Source organism: Microcaecilia unicolor, chromosome 10, assembly GCF_901765095.1.
Source record: "Microcaecilia unicolor chromosome 10, aMicUni1.1, whole genome shotgun sequence".
NCBI classification, from domain to species: Eukaryota; Metazoa; Chordata; class Amphibia; order Gymnophiona; family Siphonopidae; genus Microcaecilia; species Microcaecilia unicolor.
Window position 1 is genome coordinate 216,675,133 of NC_044040.1, and position 15,568 is coordinate 216,690,700.

The 15,568-nt window shown below is 47.3% G+C and overlaps 1 protein-coding gene across 2 annotated transcripts in view; it reads left to right on the top strand.

The window, feature by feature from the left end:
• Positions 1-7,251: 7,251 nt before the first annotated feature.
• Positions 7,252-15,568, top strand: part of ECEL1 (endothelin converting enzyme like 1) — an 81,944-nt gene continuing 73,627 nt past the window's right edge. Inside the window, exons 1-2 of one of the 2 annotated variants that reach the window (XM_030216268.1) lie at positions 7,252-7,417; positions 13,365-14,367. In XM_030216268.1, the coding sequence (XP_030072128.1) occupies positions 13,579-14,367 (789 nt within the window). In that variant the 5' untranslated portion in view covers positions 7,252-7,417; positions 13,365-13,578. Of the gene's footprint in view, positions 7,418-13,364; positions 14,368-15,568 lie in introns of those variants that run through there. The other variant, XM_030216269.1, reaches the window with a different exon arrangement.

Genomic DNA, 15,568 nt, shown 5'->3' on the forward strand with positions numbered 1-15,568 from the left:
TCCCTTACCATTCTCGTAGCTTTTCTTTGCACCGCTTCCATTTTTTTAACATCCTTCGCAAGGTACGGCCTCCAAAACTGAACACAATACTCCAGGTGGGGCCTCACCTGGACTAGCTGAAGTTTAGAAATACACTTTGCTGTTTTTTTATTTTCTGCACTTGATATACCCAAGTAAACCCTGAGATGACTATCCAGCTTATTTTCGAAGGAGAAGGGCGCCCATCTTCTGACACAAATCGGGAGATGGGCGCCCTTCTCCTAAGGGCGGCCAAATTGGTATAATGGAAAGCCGATTTTGGCCATCCTCAACTGCTTTCCATCACAGGGACAGTCAAAGTTCAAGGGGGCGTGTTGGCAGTGTACCGAAGGTGGGATGGGGGTGTGGTTAAGAGATAGGCGTCCTCGGCCGATAATGGAAAAAAGAAGGACGACCCTGATGAGCATTTGGCCGACTTTATTTGGTCCCTTTTTGTTCATGACCAAGCCTTGAAAAGGTGCCCTAACTGACCAGATGACCACCGGAGGGAATCGGGGATCACCTCCCCTTATTCCCCCAGTGGTCACCAACCCCCTCCCACCCCCCAAAACAAATTTAAAATCATTTTTTGCCAGCCTCTAATGTCATACCCAGCTCCATCATAGCACTATGCAGGTCCCTGGAGCAGTTTTTAGTGGATACTGCAGTGCACTTCAGGCAGGCGGACCCAGGCCCATCCCCCCCTACCAGTTACACTTGAAGTGGTAAATGGGAGCCCTCCAAAACCCACCAGACACCCACTGTACCCACATGTAGGTGCCCCCTTTACCCTTTAAGGGCTTTGGTACTGTTCTACAGTTGTGGGTAGTGGGTTTTGGGGGGGGGGGTTGGGGGGCTCAGCACCCAAGGTAAGGGAGCTATGCACCTGGGAGCAATTTCTGAAGTCCACTGCAGTGCCCCCTAGGGTGCCCGGTTGGTGTCTTGGCATGTGAGGGGGGATCAGTGCACTATGAATGCTGGCTCCTCCCACGACCAAATGGCTTGGATTTGGTCGTTTCTGAGATGGCCGGCCTCGGTTTCCATTATCGTCGAAAACCGAGGTCGGCCATCTCTAAGTCCAGCGATCTCAACATTTAGGTAGACCATCTCTAAGGGTGACCTAAATGTTGAGATTTGGCAGGCCCCGACTGTATTATCGAAACGAAAGATGGATGCCCATCTTGTTCGATAATACGGTTGGCTCCGCCCCTTCCCGGGGCCATCCCCGGAGATGGGCGCCCTTAGAGATGGGCGCCCCTGTTCGATTATACCCCTCTATGCGGTTTACAATTTCTATTACAGGTTACACCTAAATATAAAGAGTGACCATAACCCAACAATGCTAAAATTGACAAACAATTGCCTTAAAGTGATCCTGTAAAAAACATGAACATAATAATCAGAGTTACTTAAGTTTAAAATACGCCTTCTGAACTACATTATTTATCTGAGGTTCCATAGATAACGAAGAGTCAAGAATCAAACCCAGAACTTTAGATTCTTCGTCAATCTGTAGAGTTTGTCCATCATCCAATAAAATGACTTGTGGAGTGTTGGAATGATCTAAACCAAACCACACAATCTTCATTTTGTTCTCGCTCAATTTAAGTCGCATATCTCTAGACCACAGTGCAATCTTCTATATGTGCCCATAGCATCAGCTAGTCTTAACTACTAATATTAGCCCTTAATTGGTGTTAATTTCTAGTTACGTGCGTAACTGCAGTTAGCCACTATTCTATAAACATATTCAGACCGCGAGAGGTAGCCAGGCTGCCTCCTGTGGTCGGTGCTGAGCCCAGTTATTCAATCGGACTGTTTCCAGTGACCAGCATTGCATATCCGGGTATTTTTTGGTTGGTTTCAATTTAACCAGCCAAGTCCATATTCAGGACTGTCTGGTTAAGTTGATACCAGCCAAAGGTAAGCCTGCTATTTCAGCAGCCTAATTTGGCCACCAAATGTAGCCAGCAATGTGCTGAATATTGGTGGAAAGCCACTTATATTGCGCACAAATATAACCAGCTATTCGCTAAGTGCTAACTGGCAATATTCAGTGAGAAATAGCCGACTATCTGCTGTTTAATATTGGTAGATAACCGATTAAGTGGCATTTAACCGGCCAGGTGCAGTTCCTGGCCGGTTAAATGGTTTTAAATATCGTCCGGATAGCACCTAAATGCTATTGCACTGAGCTACAAGAGTGAATGTCCCTGGACAGATCAGGGGCGTGTCTTGCAGCTGTGCAGGTAAGTTACGCAACGCAACTGCCAATTTTAGCTGCACAAGAACAAAAGAAAGAACCACAAATCCCAGAATTGGCAAAATCCAGAGCAAACAGAGTGGGAATGACCAAAACAGGAAGGAAACCAAGAGCAGCAGGATCCTTTATTCAAATGATTCAATTGTGGGAGTGCGTTTTTTTGTGGGAAAGTGGGGGTGGGGGGGTGGCTTAGGGAAAGGGAAGGGGAAGGAAGAGGGATGGGTGTTGTTACCTGGTTTTGACAGTTTACCTTAGTTGGCCAATGCTTCCTTATATCCTTATATCTTGAAGGTTCCTTATTTCTTGTAACCGATCCACTTTGTTCCACATAAGCCACATTGAACCTACCAAAAGGTGGAATAATGCGGGATACAAATGCAATAAATAAATAAATAAATATCCAGTTATTGTTCTGTTTGTTAACTTTTTGCTGACCTCAATAACATGTTGAACCATTATGAGAAAAATAAACAGGGGGGGGGTCAGGGAAGGGAATATTTGCACTATTGTAAAATATTGGACTGCTCAAGTATTTACTTGCTGGACTGTATCTTCTTTATATGGTCAATAAAAATTCTTTCCACTAAAATGATTCCCAACAGTCCTAGATAGTTGAAGGTCTTGGACTTTGAGGTGTGGCCATTTCCACCAACCTTTGACATGATGGACATGCTCACATCTAAGGTTGGCCAACTTACACTCTATTCTATTACGGCAATTTTGTACCAAGGGCAGGCTGGAGCTTAGTACCCATATTTCTTGCACCTACTTTTTGATGCGCTTTCCCGAATCTGCCCCAAACTACACAGCACTGAAAGATTTGGGGACCCCAGGGGAAAGAGCTGCAGATATTGTAAATAGAAAGCCTGATGAACTGGGACCACATATTACAGAAGAGACTTTATTTCCCGTCTCTGTCACCCTTTCATGCTATGCAATTTTCTCTCTTCCTGCTTTTCTATTCTAGATATGTTCTAGATATGGTGGGGAGTGGGGGGGAACAGGAGAGATGCTGGACATGGGGAAGAAGGGAAAGAAGGTGAGATACTAGACTTCTCAATAGACTTAGATCTAGTTTTGGGCAGCCAAGCCCAAGGGACATCTTTTTATTTGGAACTCAGAAGGTTTCATCGGTGTCCACAGTCCAGCTCACATAGTTAGGTCTAAGGTTTAACTACCATCTGGACACCAGGCCAAAACATGCAGTTTGCCCCTCCCTTCCCACTGGAGCGTGATCACTGGTGTTCAGGAACACTATTCCCCAGATGAAGTCTACTCCTAGATCTCATGGCAGCTATGACCCAAGGTACCGATGAGACTGGATACCAGGCAGACTGTTTCAATGCATAAGTATATAAATATTGCCATGCTGGGACAGACTGAAGGTCCATCAAGCCCAGAATCCTGTTTCCAACAGTGGCCAATCCAGGTCACAAGTACCTGGCAAGATCCCAAAACAGTACAATACCTTTTATGCTGCTTATCCTAGACATAAGCAGTGGATTTTCCCGAAGTCCATTTTAACAATGGCTTATGGACTTTTCTTTTACGAAGCTAGCCAAACCTTTTTTTAAACCCTGCTAAGCTAACTGCTTTTACCACATTCTCTGGCAACAAATTCCAGAGTTTAATTAGAAGTTGAGTGAAGAAATATTTTCTCCAATTCGTTTTACATTTACTGCTTTGTAGCTTCATTGCCTGCTCCCTAGTACTAGTATTTTTGGAGAGAGTAAACAAGCGATTCATGTCTACCCATTCCACTCCACTCATTATTTTATAAACCTCTATCATATCTCCCCTCAGCCATCCAGATTTGTACAGACTCCTGAGGAAGGCATGTAAGTGCCGAAACATTGGTAACCGTGTGGAGTCATTTGAAATACACAGCTTTCATTTCACATTAAGAGTCCTGCGTGTGTTTCAGAAGTGCCTGATCCACTCCATGTGTTTTTGCTTTGCTCATGTCCTGGGACTTTTGTGTTCTTTCCACTTTTTGTGTTGTTGCTGCTTTTTTGCTCTTCATAGGAAATGACACCAGTACTGAGGCCTTTCCTGCACAATACAATCCAGATCTGTGGGAGGCTCCTTTGCTCAAACCTAACTGAAGAGCAATCTAAGTCTATCAAATATCAGTAAACTTTCTTTTAATGGCATTTGCAGAGTGGGTCTTCTAAGTGCTAGGAGTACTGGACTGCACATCTCTGACGCAAAGGTCAGGGTTTTGTTTTGAGGGCGGGAAGGGCTGAAGAGGATGATTTCAAACCTTGCCCAGAATACTGCTGCAAGACTCATCTTGGGCAAACCGCGCATGGTTCCTGCGCGGCCCCTACGTTTCAATCTACACTGGCTACCTGTGAGAGAAAGAATCGCATTCTATTACTACTACTTGACATTTCTAGAGCGCTACTAGGGTTACGCAGTGCTGTACAAAATACACAAAGAAGGACGGTCCCTGCTCAAAGGAGCTTACAATCTAAAGAACGAAATGTCAAGTTGGGGCAGTCAAGATTTCCTGGGTAGAGGTGTAGAGGTTAGGTGCCGAAGGCAACATTGAAGAAGTGGGCTTTAAGCAGGGATTTGAAGATGGGTAGGGAGGGGGCCTGGCGTATGGGCTCGGGGAGTTTGTTCCACGCATGGGGTGAGGCGAGGCAGAAAGGGCGGAGCCTGGAGTTGGCGGTGGTGGAGAAGGGTACTGAAAGGAGGGATTTGTCTTGAGAGCGGAGGTTACGGGTAGGAACATAAGGGGAGATGAGGGTTGAGAGGTAAGGAGGGGCTGCAGATCGAGTGCATTTGTAGGTTAGTAGCAGAAGCTTGAATTGAATGCGGTACCTGATCGGAAGCCAATTAAGTGACTTGAGGAGAGGGGTGATGTGAGTGTATCGGTTCAGGCGGAAGATAAGACGTGCAGCAGAGTTCTGAACAGACTGAAGGGGGGATAGGTGGCTAAGTGGGAGACCAGTGAGGAGTAGGTTGCAGTAGTCAAGGCGAGAGGTAACGAGAGAGTGGATGAGAGTTCGGGTGGTGTGCTCAGAGAGGAAAGGGCGGATTTTGCTAATGTTATAGAGGAAGAAGCGACAGGTCTTGGCTATCTGCTGGTTGTGCGCAGAGAAGGAGAGGGAGGAGTCGAAGATGACACCGAGGTCGCGGGCAGATGAGACGGGGACGATGAGGGTGTTATCAACTGAGATAGAGAGTGGAGGGAGAGGAGAAGTGGGTTTGGGTGGGAAGACAAGAAGTTCGGTCTTGGCCATGTTCAGTTTCAGGTGGCGGTTGGACATCCAGGCAGCAATGTCGGATAAGCAGGCCGTTACTTTGGCCTGGGTTTCCGCAGTGATGTCAGGTGTGGAGAGAGTGCATTCAAGATCTGCACTCTGACACATAAAATAATCTACGGCTTAGCTCCGGAATACATGATTCCTCTCATAGATCTCCCACCTAGAAATGCCATCACAACAGCACGCACCTTTTTACAACTACATTATCCATCTTGTAGGGGTGTTAAATACAAGCTTCTTTTTGCCTCTACTTTCCACTACTCCAGCCCGAAGACTTGGAACGCTTTTCCCCTGTACCTAAAATCGCAAGCTGACCACCTTCTTTTCAAGAAGCTGCTGAAAACGTACCTTTTTGAACAAGTGTATTCCATTAGTAATTCTGCTGTTTAGCCATCCTAATTGCTGCTAACGTTTTATCCTTATTCTACTGCTAAATTCATGTGTTGTATCTTTTAACTTTTGTAATTCATGGAAGCCACATTGTGTTTGCATTTGTGGGAAAATGTGGGGTAGAAATGAACCGTAAATAAATAATAAAAAAAATAAATTTACCCTGTAAACGTACAGATATAGTGTCTGCAGCTTTTCTTTATGGTCACTTGTCTTGAAAGAAGGAACAGAAAAGATCTGCGCTTGATTTTCAGCCCCGCTGAGGGCTTCTTGCTTGTCTGCAATCTGTGGTACTTTACATCCAGGTCTTACAGTCCGCCGAATACAGGATTGCAATTAAAGAAGCCGGAACCCAATCAGACAAGTGCAGCGGATATTCAAACATATTCTGAAAATCCCATCAACAATCGAGACCTAAAGCAAAGTTTTAAGCGCTTGCTGAAACCTCAGATAATGATGGCACGATCTGATGTCAATTCCAAGCTGCTACAATCTGATACGATAACCAGCAAAAGACCTTGGAAAGTAAATGCCAGAACCACGAATGTTTGCAAAGATGGGGAGCGAGTGGTGACTGCATAACTCGCAAAAGCTTTCTCGGAGGCCCTGAGGAACCTCAGAATTGGGGGTGGGGGGCGCCTCTGTTCCAGCCTTATGTCCCACTATGTCAACGGCCCTGCCAAACTCCAGGACACTCAAGTTTTTGAAATAAAGACAGAAAGGGGAACTTTCTTTACCGGCTGATCGGTGGCAGAGTCAGTTCACAACGTGCAATTCACTACGGGCGGCCGAATTGCATCGCACGGTTGTTATATCACTGTTTTAACCATTTTCTATCTTACTGTGGCAAAACGTGTACTAAATTGTCACGGCCGAATCTGAATGTGACCTTGCTTTGCCCTGGAAGCACGAGAGCCCAGGTGCCCAGTGAAGTCCTGGCAGAGGTTCTGGGGAGGGGAGGGGGGTACCGGCAGCCCACCGGACCCCGAGCCAGCAGCCAGACTTAAGTGCTCAACTGCAAGGGCAGCTCCGGGCTCGCTGCCTTCTTCTCCTCTCTCTCTCTCTCTCTTTCTTTCCAATCTTATTACTCATTTCAGAAAATGGGAGCATGAGCTAAGAGACTTCTCCGTGGCAAGAGCACAGACCTGGGGTCCTTTGCATAGTAATGCTCTTTAGTGTTCACGTGGTCTGCACTGGGCGGAGGGTTTTAGCACTGGAGAGACTCCCCTCCCCCTCCCAGACAGCCCACTCCTCTCCTCTCGCCAAACGCTGCAGTAGGATTGCACTGGGGCAGGTAGATGCTTGGAGCAGGCGAGCTGATCCAGCCTCTGGGCGAGCTGTGACTGTGGCGTTGAACTGAGATCTGTCCCCGCTGCACTGCCTGGATCTTACAGCTTTTCTCAATCTTTTTTTTTTTCATTGTAAGTCTTCAGTTTCTAATGCATTTCCTCCTTTAACTTCAGCTTTCTTGGTAAGTGTGTGTGTGTGTGATTAATGCTTGTCATTCTCTGTGCCGTTTGCAGTCAGATCAGGGCGGTAGGTCTGGGCTACGTCTTCCCAGCTAGGCTGAGCCCAATCGAGGCGAGGTTTAGTGATCCAGAAACTTTGCCAGTGCATTGAGTTATTCCGCCTAAAATTGTTCCCTGGACTAGCAGAAATGTCAGACAGAACTGGGGAAGAGCTGAGGGGGGGGGGGGGGTCCTCTGAGCTGTTCAGAAGAGAGATGGATGCAGTGAGACCAAGCCTTCCAAAGTTGAACTTAGTTTCTTTCCGTCTTTAATCAAAGGATGGTGGTCACTGGTGGAAGTAGAGAGTTGCTGAGCCTTTTAGACCTGGTTACTGTGTCGATCCTTAGACCTGGAGATTTTATCTATGTATAAAGAGCACAGCAATTCGGCCAAGAGAGATCTGGACAGGCTTTTGCCGCTTCATTTTACAGACAAATTTGCTCAGACACACACGCAAAAAAAAAAAGGTTGAAAACCCCGTCTCTATTAGAGAGTGGAAATGTGGTACAAAAAACAGGTGCCCCTAAAAGTGAATGAACTGAGGCTTCAGATACGAACACAAAAACGTCTCTCCACGAATAATAATAATAATAAGAGACATTGAACGTACGTCCTATTTTCAGCCGTGTTCAATGAGGGGAACAACGTTGAAAATGCCAAATAGGAAAAAAAAAAACCTGAAAGCATTAAGTCACGGTAGTGGAAACGGGATATTTCAGTGTCTTAATTGGACGTGGACGCTTTGGTGGCATTGAAATGGGTTTCTGATGGTCTCTTCTGGAGCAGAAAGTTTCGACTTGGGGGGGGGGGAGTTATATCATCGATTGGAGATTATAGATCGCCCTTTCATGATATGAAGAAGAGACAAATAACTTCTCGGTTCTATTGATCTATTTGCAAATCGCTGCTTTAAATATCCCAGCGCCAGGGACACCGGCTCTTCCAGGGGGAGGGGGGGGCAGGCAATCTAATATTTATGGAGATTTAGCCGTTTTCCAATAAATCTGATGGGGTCTGTGCCTTTCATCTTACTTCTTCGGCAGCAAAGGTTTTAACATTGATTTTGAGCGACTTCACACAAGGCTCGACACTGTCAGGTTGGCTGGTTTGGGTGTAGAATAAGCAGAGGCATCTCCCAAGTTTGCAGAAACTGAGACCTGGAAGGTTTCGTTCACAGGCGGTGACAGAATAAAGGCAGCAGTTCGGAGCAGGGTTGAACATTGGATCGGGGCTGAATGATTTCTCCTTAAAGTCAAAAATGTCTCAAACTGCTGCCTGGTAAACTGTGGACAGCACAATACAAAAGACAGGATTTTGAGGAACAGAGGGAGGGGGGGGGGGCTGGTGGGGGAGGGGGGACAGTCCCACAGTGGATTCTAAAGACCAGTGGATCCTGGATCCTGAAAGAGATGGGGCACCAGTGAATAGAAAGAAAGGATTAAAAAGATTCTTTTATTCTATTGAATTTTCTTGCACTTCGGTGTCATCTGTTTATTTCAGTAATTGTGATTAATAATGGCATTAAATTAAATGGAAAAAGCATGTTAAGCTTTCAAACAGATGGCTAAAAGAACACCAGAATCACTCCAGTGCATTCCAGTCCCTAAATTTCTGCTTTTAAAAGGTGAGAAATGCCAGAATCCATGGTATAGGTGTTCATTGGCTGATGCCATTCGGCTTGTCTGGTGATGTTATTTTAGGGGTCCGCTTACGTGAGCCTAACGCAGCACAAATAGACTAACGGAACCGATTTGAGAGCCTGTCTCGAGGGACAACGTGAACCTTGGGATGGGCGACTCATCTGATCCAGGCTGGGATTGCTTCAGCCGGGGGGGGGGGGGAGGCTGGGGGGGCAGTCAGGTAAATAATGGGAGCATGGTGGGCAAGCCACACTGGTTGTTTAAGTTTAATTTCAAGAGCCCGTCTCGAATACTGGGCTGTAATGAGTCAGGCTGCTCTAGCAAGGCAGGACAAGTGGGCACTATTTACAGAAGCCCCCTCCGAGTTGCAGGGCTTTTCTTCTTGCTCCTTGGAGGCGGCTTTTTTCCCTCCCTCCCACCCACCCACCCTTGTTTTCTGTATGTTTCATAGCAATGCATTTGATTATTACTTGGGTGACTGCCGCTGTTTATCACAACTGGGTGGCGGAGCAGGTGGGGGGAAGAGGGGGTGGTGGTTGGGAGGCGAGGATAGGGGAGGGCAGACTTATACGGTCTGTACCAGAGCCGGTGATGGGAGGCGGGAAATTCTGCTGGGCAGACTTATATGGTCTGTGCCCTGAAAAGGACAGGTACAAATTCAAGGTAAGGTATACACATATGAGTTTGTCTTGGGCAGACTGGATGGACCATGCAGGTCTTTTTCTGCCGTCATCTATGTTACTATGTAACTGGCAGAGGCAGACACCCAAGCTACAAGGTATTATAAGAGATAAGCCATGAGCGTATTTCTGCAAGATCAAGGGCCCTGTTTACTAAGACTTTTAACATGCCTACGATTAATGCGCACTCTAACCATGTAGGCGCCTATAGGGATATTGTATGCACCAGGGATGTAGCCAGACTTCGGCAGGAGGGGGGCCAGAGCCTGAGATGAGGGGGCACATTTTAGCAGCCCCCCAGCACTACCGACCCCCCTGCCTGCCCACCCACCATTACCGACACCCCCCCACGCTGACATTGACCCCCCCCGCCGCCGCCGCCGCCATCACTGCCACCACCAACTTTGATGACCCCTGCCGACGACCCTCTCAACCCCCCTCCTGCCGCCAACCCTCCCCCCCCATGAGCTACCTTTGCTGGCGGGGGACCCCAATCCCCGCCAGCCCAGGAGGTCCTCTTTTTCCTGCGAAGGCTTTGTTCTGTTTCTGACGTCCTGCACGAACGAAGCCTTCGCGGGAAGAAGAGTACATAAGTACATAAGTACATAAGTAGTGCCATACTGGGAAAGACCAAAGGTCCATCTAGCCCAGCATCCTGTCACCGACAGTGGCCAATCCAGGTCAAGGGCACCTGGCACGCTCCCCAAACGTAAAAACATTCCAGACAAGTTATACCTAAAAATGCGGAATTTTTCCAAGTCCATTTAATAGCGGTCTATGGACTTGTCCTTTAGGAATCTATCTAACCCCTTTTTAAACTCCGTCAAGCTAACCGCCCGTACCACATTCTCCGGCAACGAATTCCAGAGTCTAATTACACGTTGGGTGAAGAAAAATTTTCTCCGATTCGTTTTAAATTTACCACACTGTAGCTTCAACTCATGCCCTCTAGTCCTAGTATTTTTGGATAGCGTGAACAGTCGCTTCACATCCACCCGATCCATTCCACTCATTATTTTATACACTTCTATCATATCTCCCCTCAGCCGTCTCTTCTCCAAGCTGAAAAGCCCTAGCCTTCTCAGCCTCTCTTCATAGGAAAGTCGTCCCATCCCCACTATCATTTTCGTCGCCCTTCGCTGTACCTTTTCCAATTCTACTATATCTTTTTTGAGATACGGAGACCAGTACTGAACACAATACTCCAGGTGCGGTCGCACCATGGAGCGATACAACGGCATTATAACATCCGCACACCTGGACTCCATACCCTTCCTAATAACACCCAACATTCTATTCGCTTTCCTAGCCGCAGCAGCACACTGAGCAGAAGGTTTCAGCGTATCATCGACGACGACACCCAGATCCCTTTCTTGATCCGTAACTCCTAACGCGGAACCTTGCAAGACGTAGCTATAATTCGGGTTCCTCTTACCCACATGCATCACTTTGCACTTGTCAACATTGAACTTCATCTGCCACTTGCACGCCCATTCTCCCAGTCTCGCAAGGTCCTCCTGTAATCGTTCACATTCCTCCTGCAACTTGACGACCCTGAATAATTTTGTGTCATCGGCGAATTTAATTACCTCACTAGTTATTCCCATCTCTAGGTCATTTATAAATACATTAAAAAGCAACGGACCCAGCACAGACCCCTGCGGGACCCCACTAACTACCCTCCTCCACTGAGAATACTGGCCACGCAATCCTACTCTCTGCTTCCTATCTTTCAACCAGTTCTTAATCCATAATAATACCCTACCTCCGATTCCATGACTCTGCAATTTCTTCAGGAGTCTTTCGTGCGGCACTTTGTCAAACGCCTTCTGAAAATCCAGATATACAATATCAACCGGCTCCCCATTGTCCACATGTTTGCTTACCCCCTCAAAAAAATGCATTAGATTGGTGAGGCAAGACTTCCCTTCACTAAATCCGTGCTGACTTTGTCTCATCAGTCCATGTTTTTGTATATGCTCTGCAATTTTATTCTTAATAATAGCCTCCACCATCTTGCCCGGCACCGACGTCAGACTCACCGGTCTATAATTTCCCGGATCTCCTCGGCTGGTGGGGATTGGGGTCCCCTGCCAGCAAAGGTAGCCCACGGTGACAGCGGGGGAGGGTTGGCGGCAGGAGGGGGGTCAAGAGGGTCATCGGCAGGGGGGTCCAGGGCCAAATCTACGGGGGCCCAGGCCCCCTCTGGTCCCACGTAGCTACGCCCCTGGTATGCACGTACATACTTAATGAACATTAAAGACACTAATGCACCTATAACATGGCTTAGTAAACAGGGCCCCCAGTTTCTAATTGGGGGGGGTCAGTTGACCCGGATTATAAGATTTGTGTGGAAGTCCATTGCAGTCCCTTTCGCCCTAGCTGTTAAGGCAGGGCAGGGGCTGCTCAGCTGTTAGGGTGAGCATAGGGGGGGGGGGGGGGTGATGTCATCATTGCTTTATTATATGTAGCTCGGTTGAAGAATTTGTTGTTATTTACATGTTTTAATGTTCCGAAATAAATGAAGCTGTGGCCTAATTTTAATGCCAGTGTTAATGTTTTGATTACTTTATCTGTAGTGTTAATAGTTTAAGGGTATTTAGGAGGGGTGAGGTAGTCCCATCTCCGATGGATAACTGCACACTAAATCGTTTTCATATATTTTTTTAAGGCTGCGCAATCTTGCGCTAACCAGTTAGTACGCCTGCATTACTGCTCACTAAGTGTTAGCGCAGGCGACGCAAAAGCCCTTCACCGTCCACAAAATAGGAGGTTGTTAGGGCTCCTGTGATAAAGTTGTAAAAATGGCGTTAGTGGATCCAGCCATTCCTATGAAAAAATTAGAGGACAGGCCAGTGGTTCCCAAACCCGGTCCCGGAGGCACCACAGCCACTCGGGGGTTTCAGGATATCCGCAATGAATATTCATGACAGAGATTTGCCAGCACTGCCCGCTGCTGCATGCAAATCTCTCTGGTGAATGTATTCATTGTGGATATCTTGAAAACCTGGCTGGCTGGCTGGCTGGGCTGCCTCCAGGACCGGGTTTGGGAACCACTGAGACAGGCTATGGTAAAAATGGCCTCAGCGCATGGGAAAGACCCAGGTCAGATCATGCTAAAACCACTTTTTCAATACCTTTGTTTTTAAAAAAAACCCTTACTGAGCTAACATATCTCCAGGCAAAAATTCCCATATTGGGAAATCTGGGCCAGGAAACAGATTAGATGAAAAATACACAGAGTAGGATCACCTGAGTCATTTTTGCCTTCCTCTGCAATTAAGCAATTGGGAAACTCTGTTCCTCTTTTGCATTTCCAATGAGGCAGTGAAACAGATAAACACTTTTTGGTACAAATCATGTTCACATTAAAAGAGTCTGTTCTGTCCAGTGATGAATCATCCTAAGAAAAGATTCCCTCACTATAAAGCAGTGAACAGATGTTCTGTCAACTCAACCGTTCCCTAGACCAGAGGCTATTCTGAGAGGCCACCACCTTCAACCACTTCACTGCTGGCATTCTGTGCCAAGCTTATACCAATCCACTGCAGCACTGGATAAAACGTCATTCATCTCTTTGTATCTTACAGGTCCTAATCTCATCCAAATCTTGACTAAAGAGACAGAATGTGAGGGACACTGAGCCACGAGAAAGTTTCCTGGATCTTTTCTTCCTGCCCTTACCTGACACCAGATGGAAGTTGCAAAAAAGACCCCCTAGAGTTCTCACCGCAACTGCGGAAATATATGCAAATCCAGCCCGCGTCAGGTGGGGGCTGACCGGCAGTGTCTTCCGAAGACACCATGCCTCACAAATGTAAGGACATCGGAGTCAGGGGAATGGAGAAGACATATTCACTGACGGCTCACTACGATGAGTTTCAGGAAGTAAAATACATGAGTAAGTACAAGAGCGGAACTTTATCCAATGGATTTAACCTCCACGTTGGATCCAAAAAGCAAAGAGGAGCCGGGCTTCCCCGATGGAGCAAGAGAGAGATTTGCCTCCTCTCTGGACTGGTCTTTGCAGCTGGCCTGTGCATTATTTTGGGCTGCATGCTGGTGCTCAAATACATCTCCCTGGAGAAGGACAGCTACTGCCTTGAGGACTGTCAGGAGAAGAAGGCCTTTAACCGGGCCTCCAGATTCATTGCAAGCAACATCGACTCCACCATAGACCCCTGCAAAGACTTTTACTCGTTTGCCTGCGGAGGGTGGCTGAGGAGACATGGCATTCCCGAAGACAAGCTGATCTACGGCATCATCGCAGCCATCGGTGAGCAGAACGAGGAGAAACTCCAGTTCTTGCTGATGCAGCCAGTGAAGAGCAACTACCGAGGGTCAGCGGAGAGAAAGGTCAAAGAGTTTTTCAAGTCCTGTCTCAACATGAGGGAGATTGACCAGTTGGGGCCAAAACCTATGTTGCATGTGATTGAGGACTGTGGTGGCTGGGACCTTCCAGACCTTGGGAAGAAAGCCAAGTGGGATTTCAATGAGTTGCTGTTCAAGGCACAGGGGATCTACAGCACAGCTGTGTTCTTCTCTCTGACCGTCAACCTGGATGACAAGAATTCTTCCAGATATGTTATCAGGGTAAGTGATGCGTTGTCCTTCTTGAGTAACTGTGATTCATGTGCTCTGTATTTCGCTTCCCCAATTGAAATGAGATTGAAGGGGGGCAGACTCAAGAAAAATGTCAGGATGCTTGGAATGCCCTCCCGCGGGAGGAGGTGGAAATGAAAACGGTAACGGAATTCAAACATGCGTGGGATAAGCATAAAGGAATCCTGTGCCGAAGGAATGGATCCTCAGGAGCTTAGTCAAGATCGGGAGGCAGGGCTGGTGGTTGGGAGGCGGGGATAGGGCTGGGCAGACTTATACGGTCTGTGCCAGAGCTGGTGGTGGGAAGCAGGACTGGTGGTTGGGAGGCGGGGATAGTGCTGGACAGACTTGTACGGTCTGTGCCAGAGCCGGGGTTGGGAGGCAGGGCTGGGGAGGTGAGGATAGTGCTGGGCAGACTTATACGGTCTGTGCCTGTGCCAGAGCCGGTGGTTGGGAGGTGGGGCTGGTGGTTGGGAGGCGGGGATAGTGCGGGGCAGACTTATACGGTCTGTGCCCTGAAAAGCACAGGTACAAATCAAAGTAGGGTATACACAAAAAGCAGCAAATATGAGTTATCTTGTTGGGCAGACTGGATGGACCGTGCAGGTCTTTTTCTGCCGTCATCTACTATGTTACTATGCCCAAATCCACTGTACAAGCAGCTGAAACTCTACTAAGCATAGGAGCCAAGTTTTCAAAATTATTGGGGGTGCTAAGCCCAATGGAAATACTACTACTACTACTTGACATTTCTAAAGCGCTACTAGGGTTACGCAGCGCTGTACAGTTTAATGAAGAAGGACAGTCCCTGCTCAAAGGAGCTTACAATCTAAAGAACGAAATGTCAAGTTGGGGCAGTCTAGAAATAACCCCTCCCTGGACACATACAAGGAATTTTCTCAATATTGGGGGTATTCAAGCACCCACAGAGTTGGTTCCTATGCTACTGAGTACACCAGGTCTACCACCTAAAACCCTGTCAGCAGGGCACAGCTCAGGGTGACGTCCTTCAAATCTACATCACAGACCTCCAGGAAAGCTGTAAAAGGGTAAATCCACTAATTTCTGTAATGCATTTTTTAGTCATGTCACACCAACATTTGCCATGTTTCTCTCCGATGAGGGCACAGGGTTAAGGCTGGGGGTGGGTACACAGTGAATGCTCCCCTAGGAGACTTTACTTGCTTAGCAT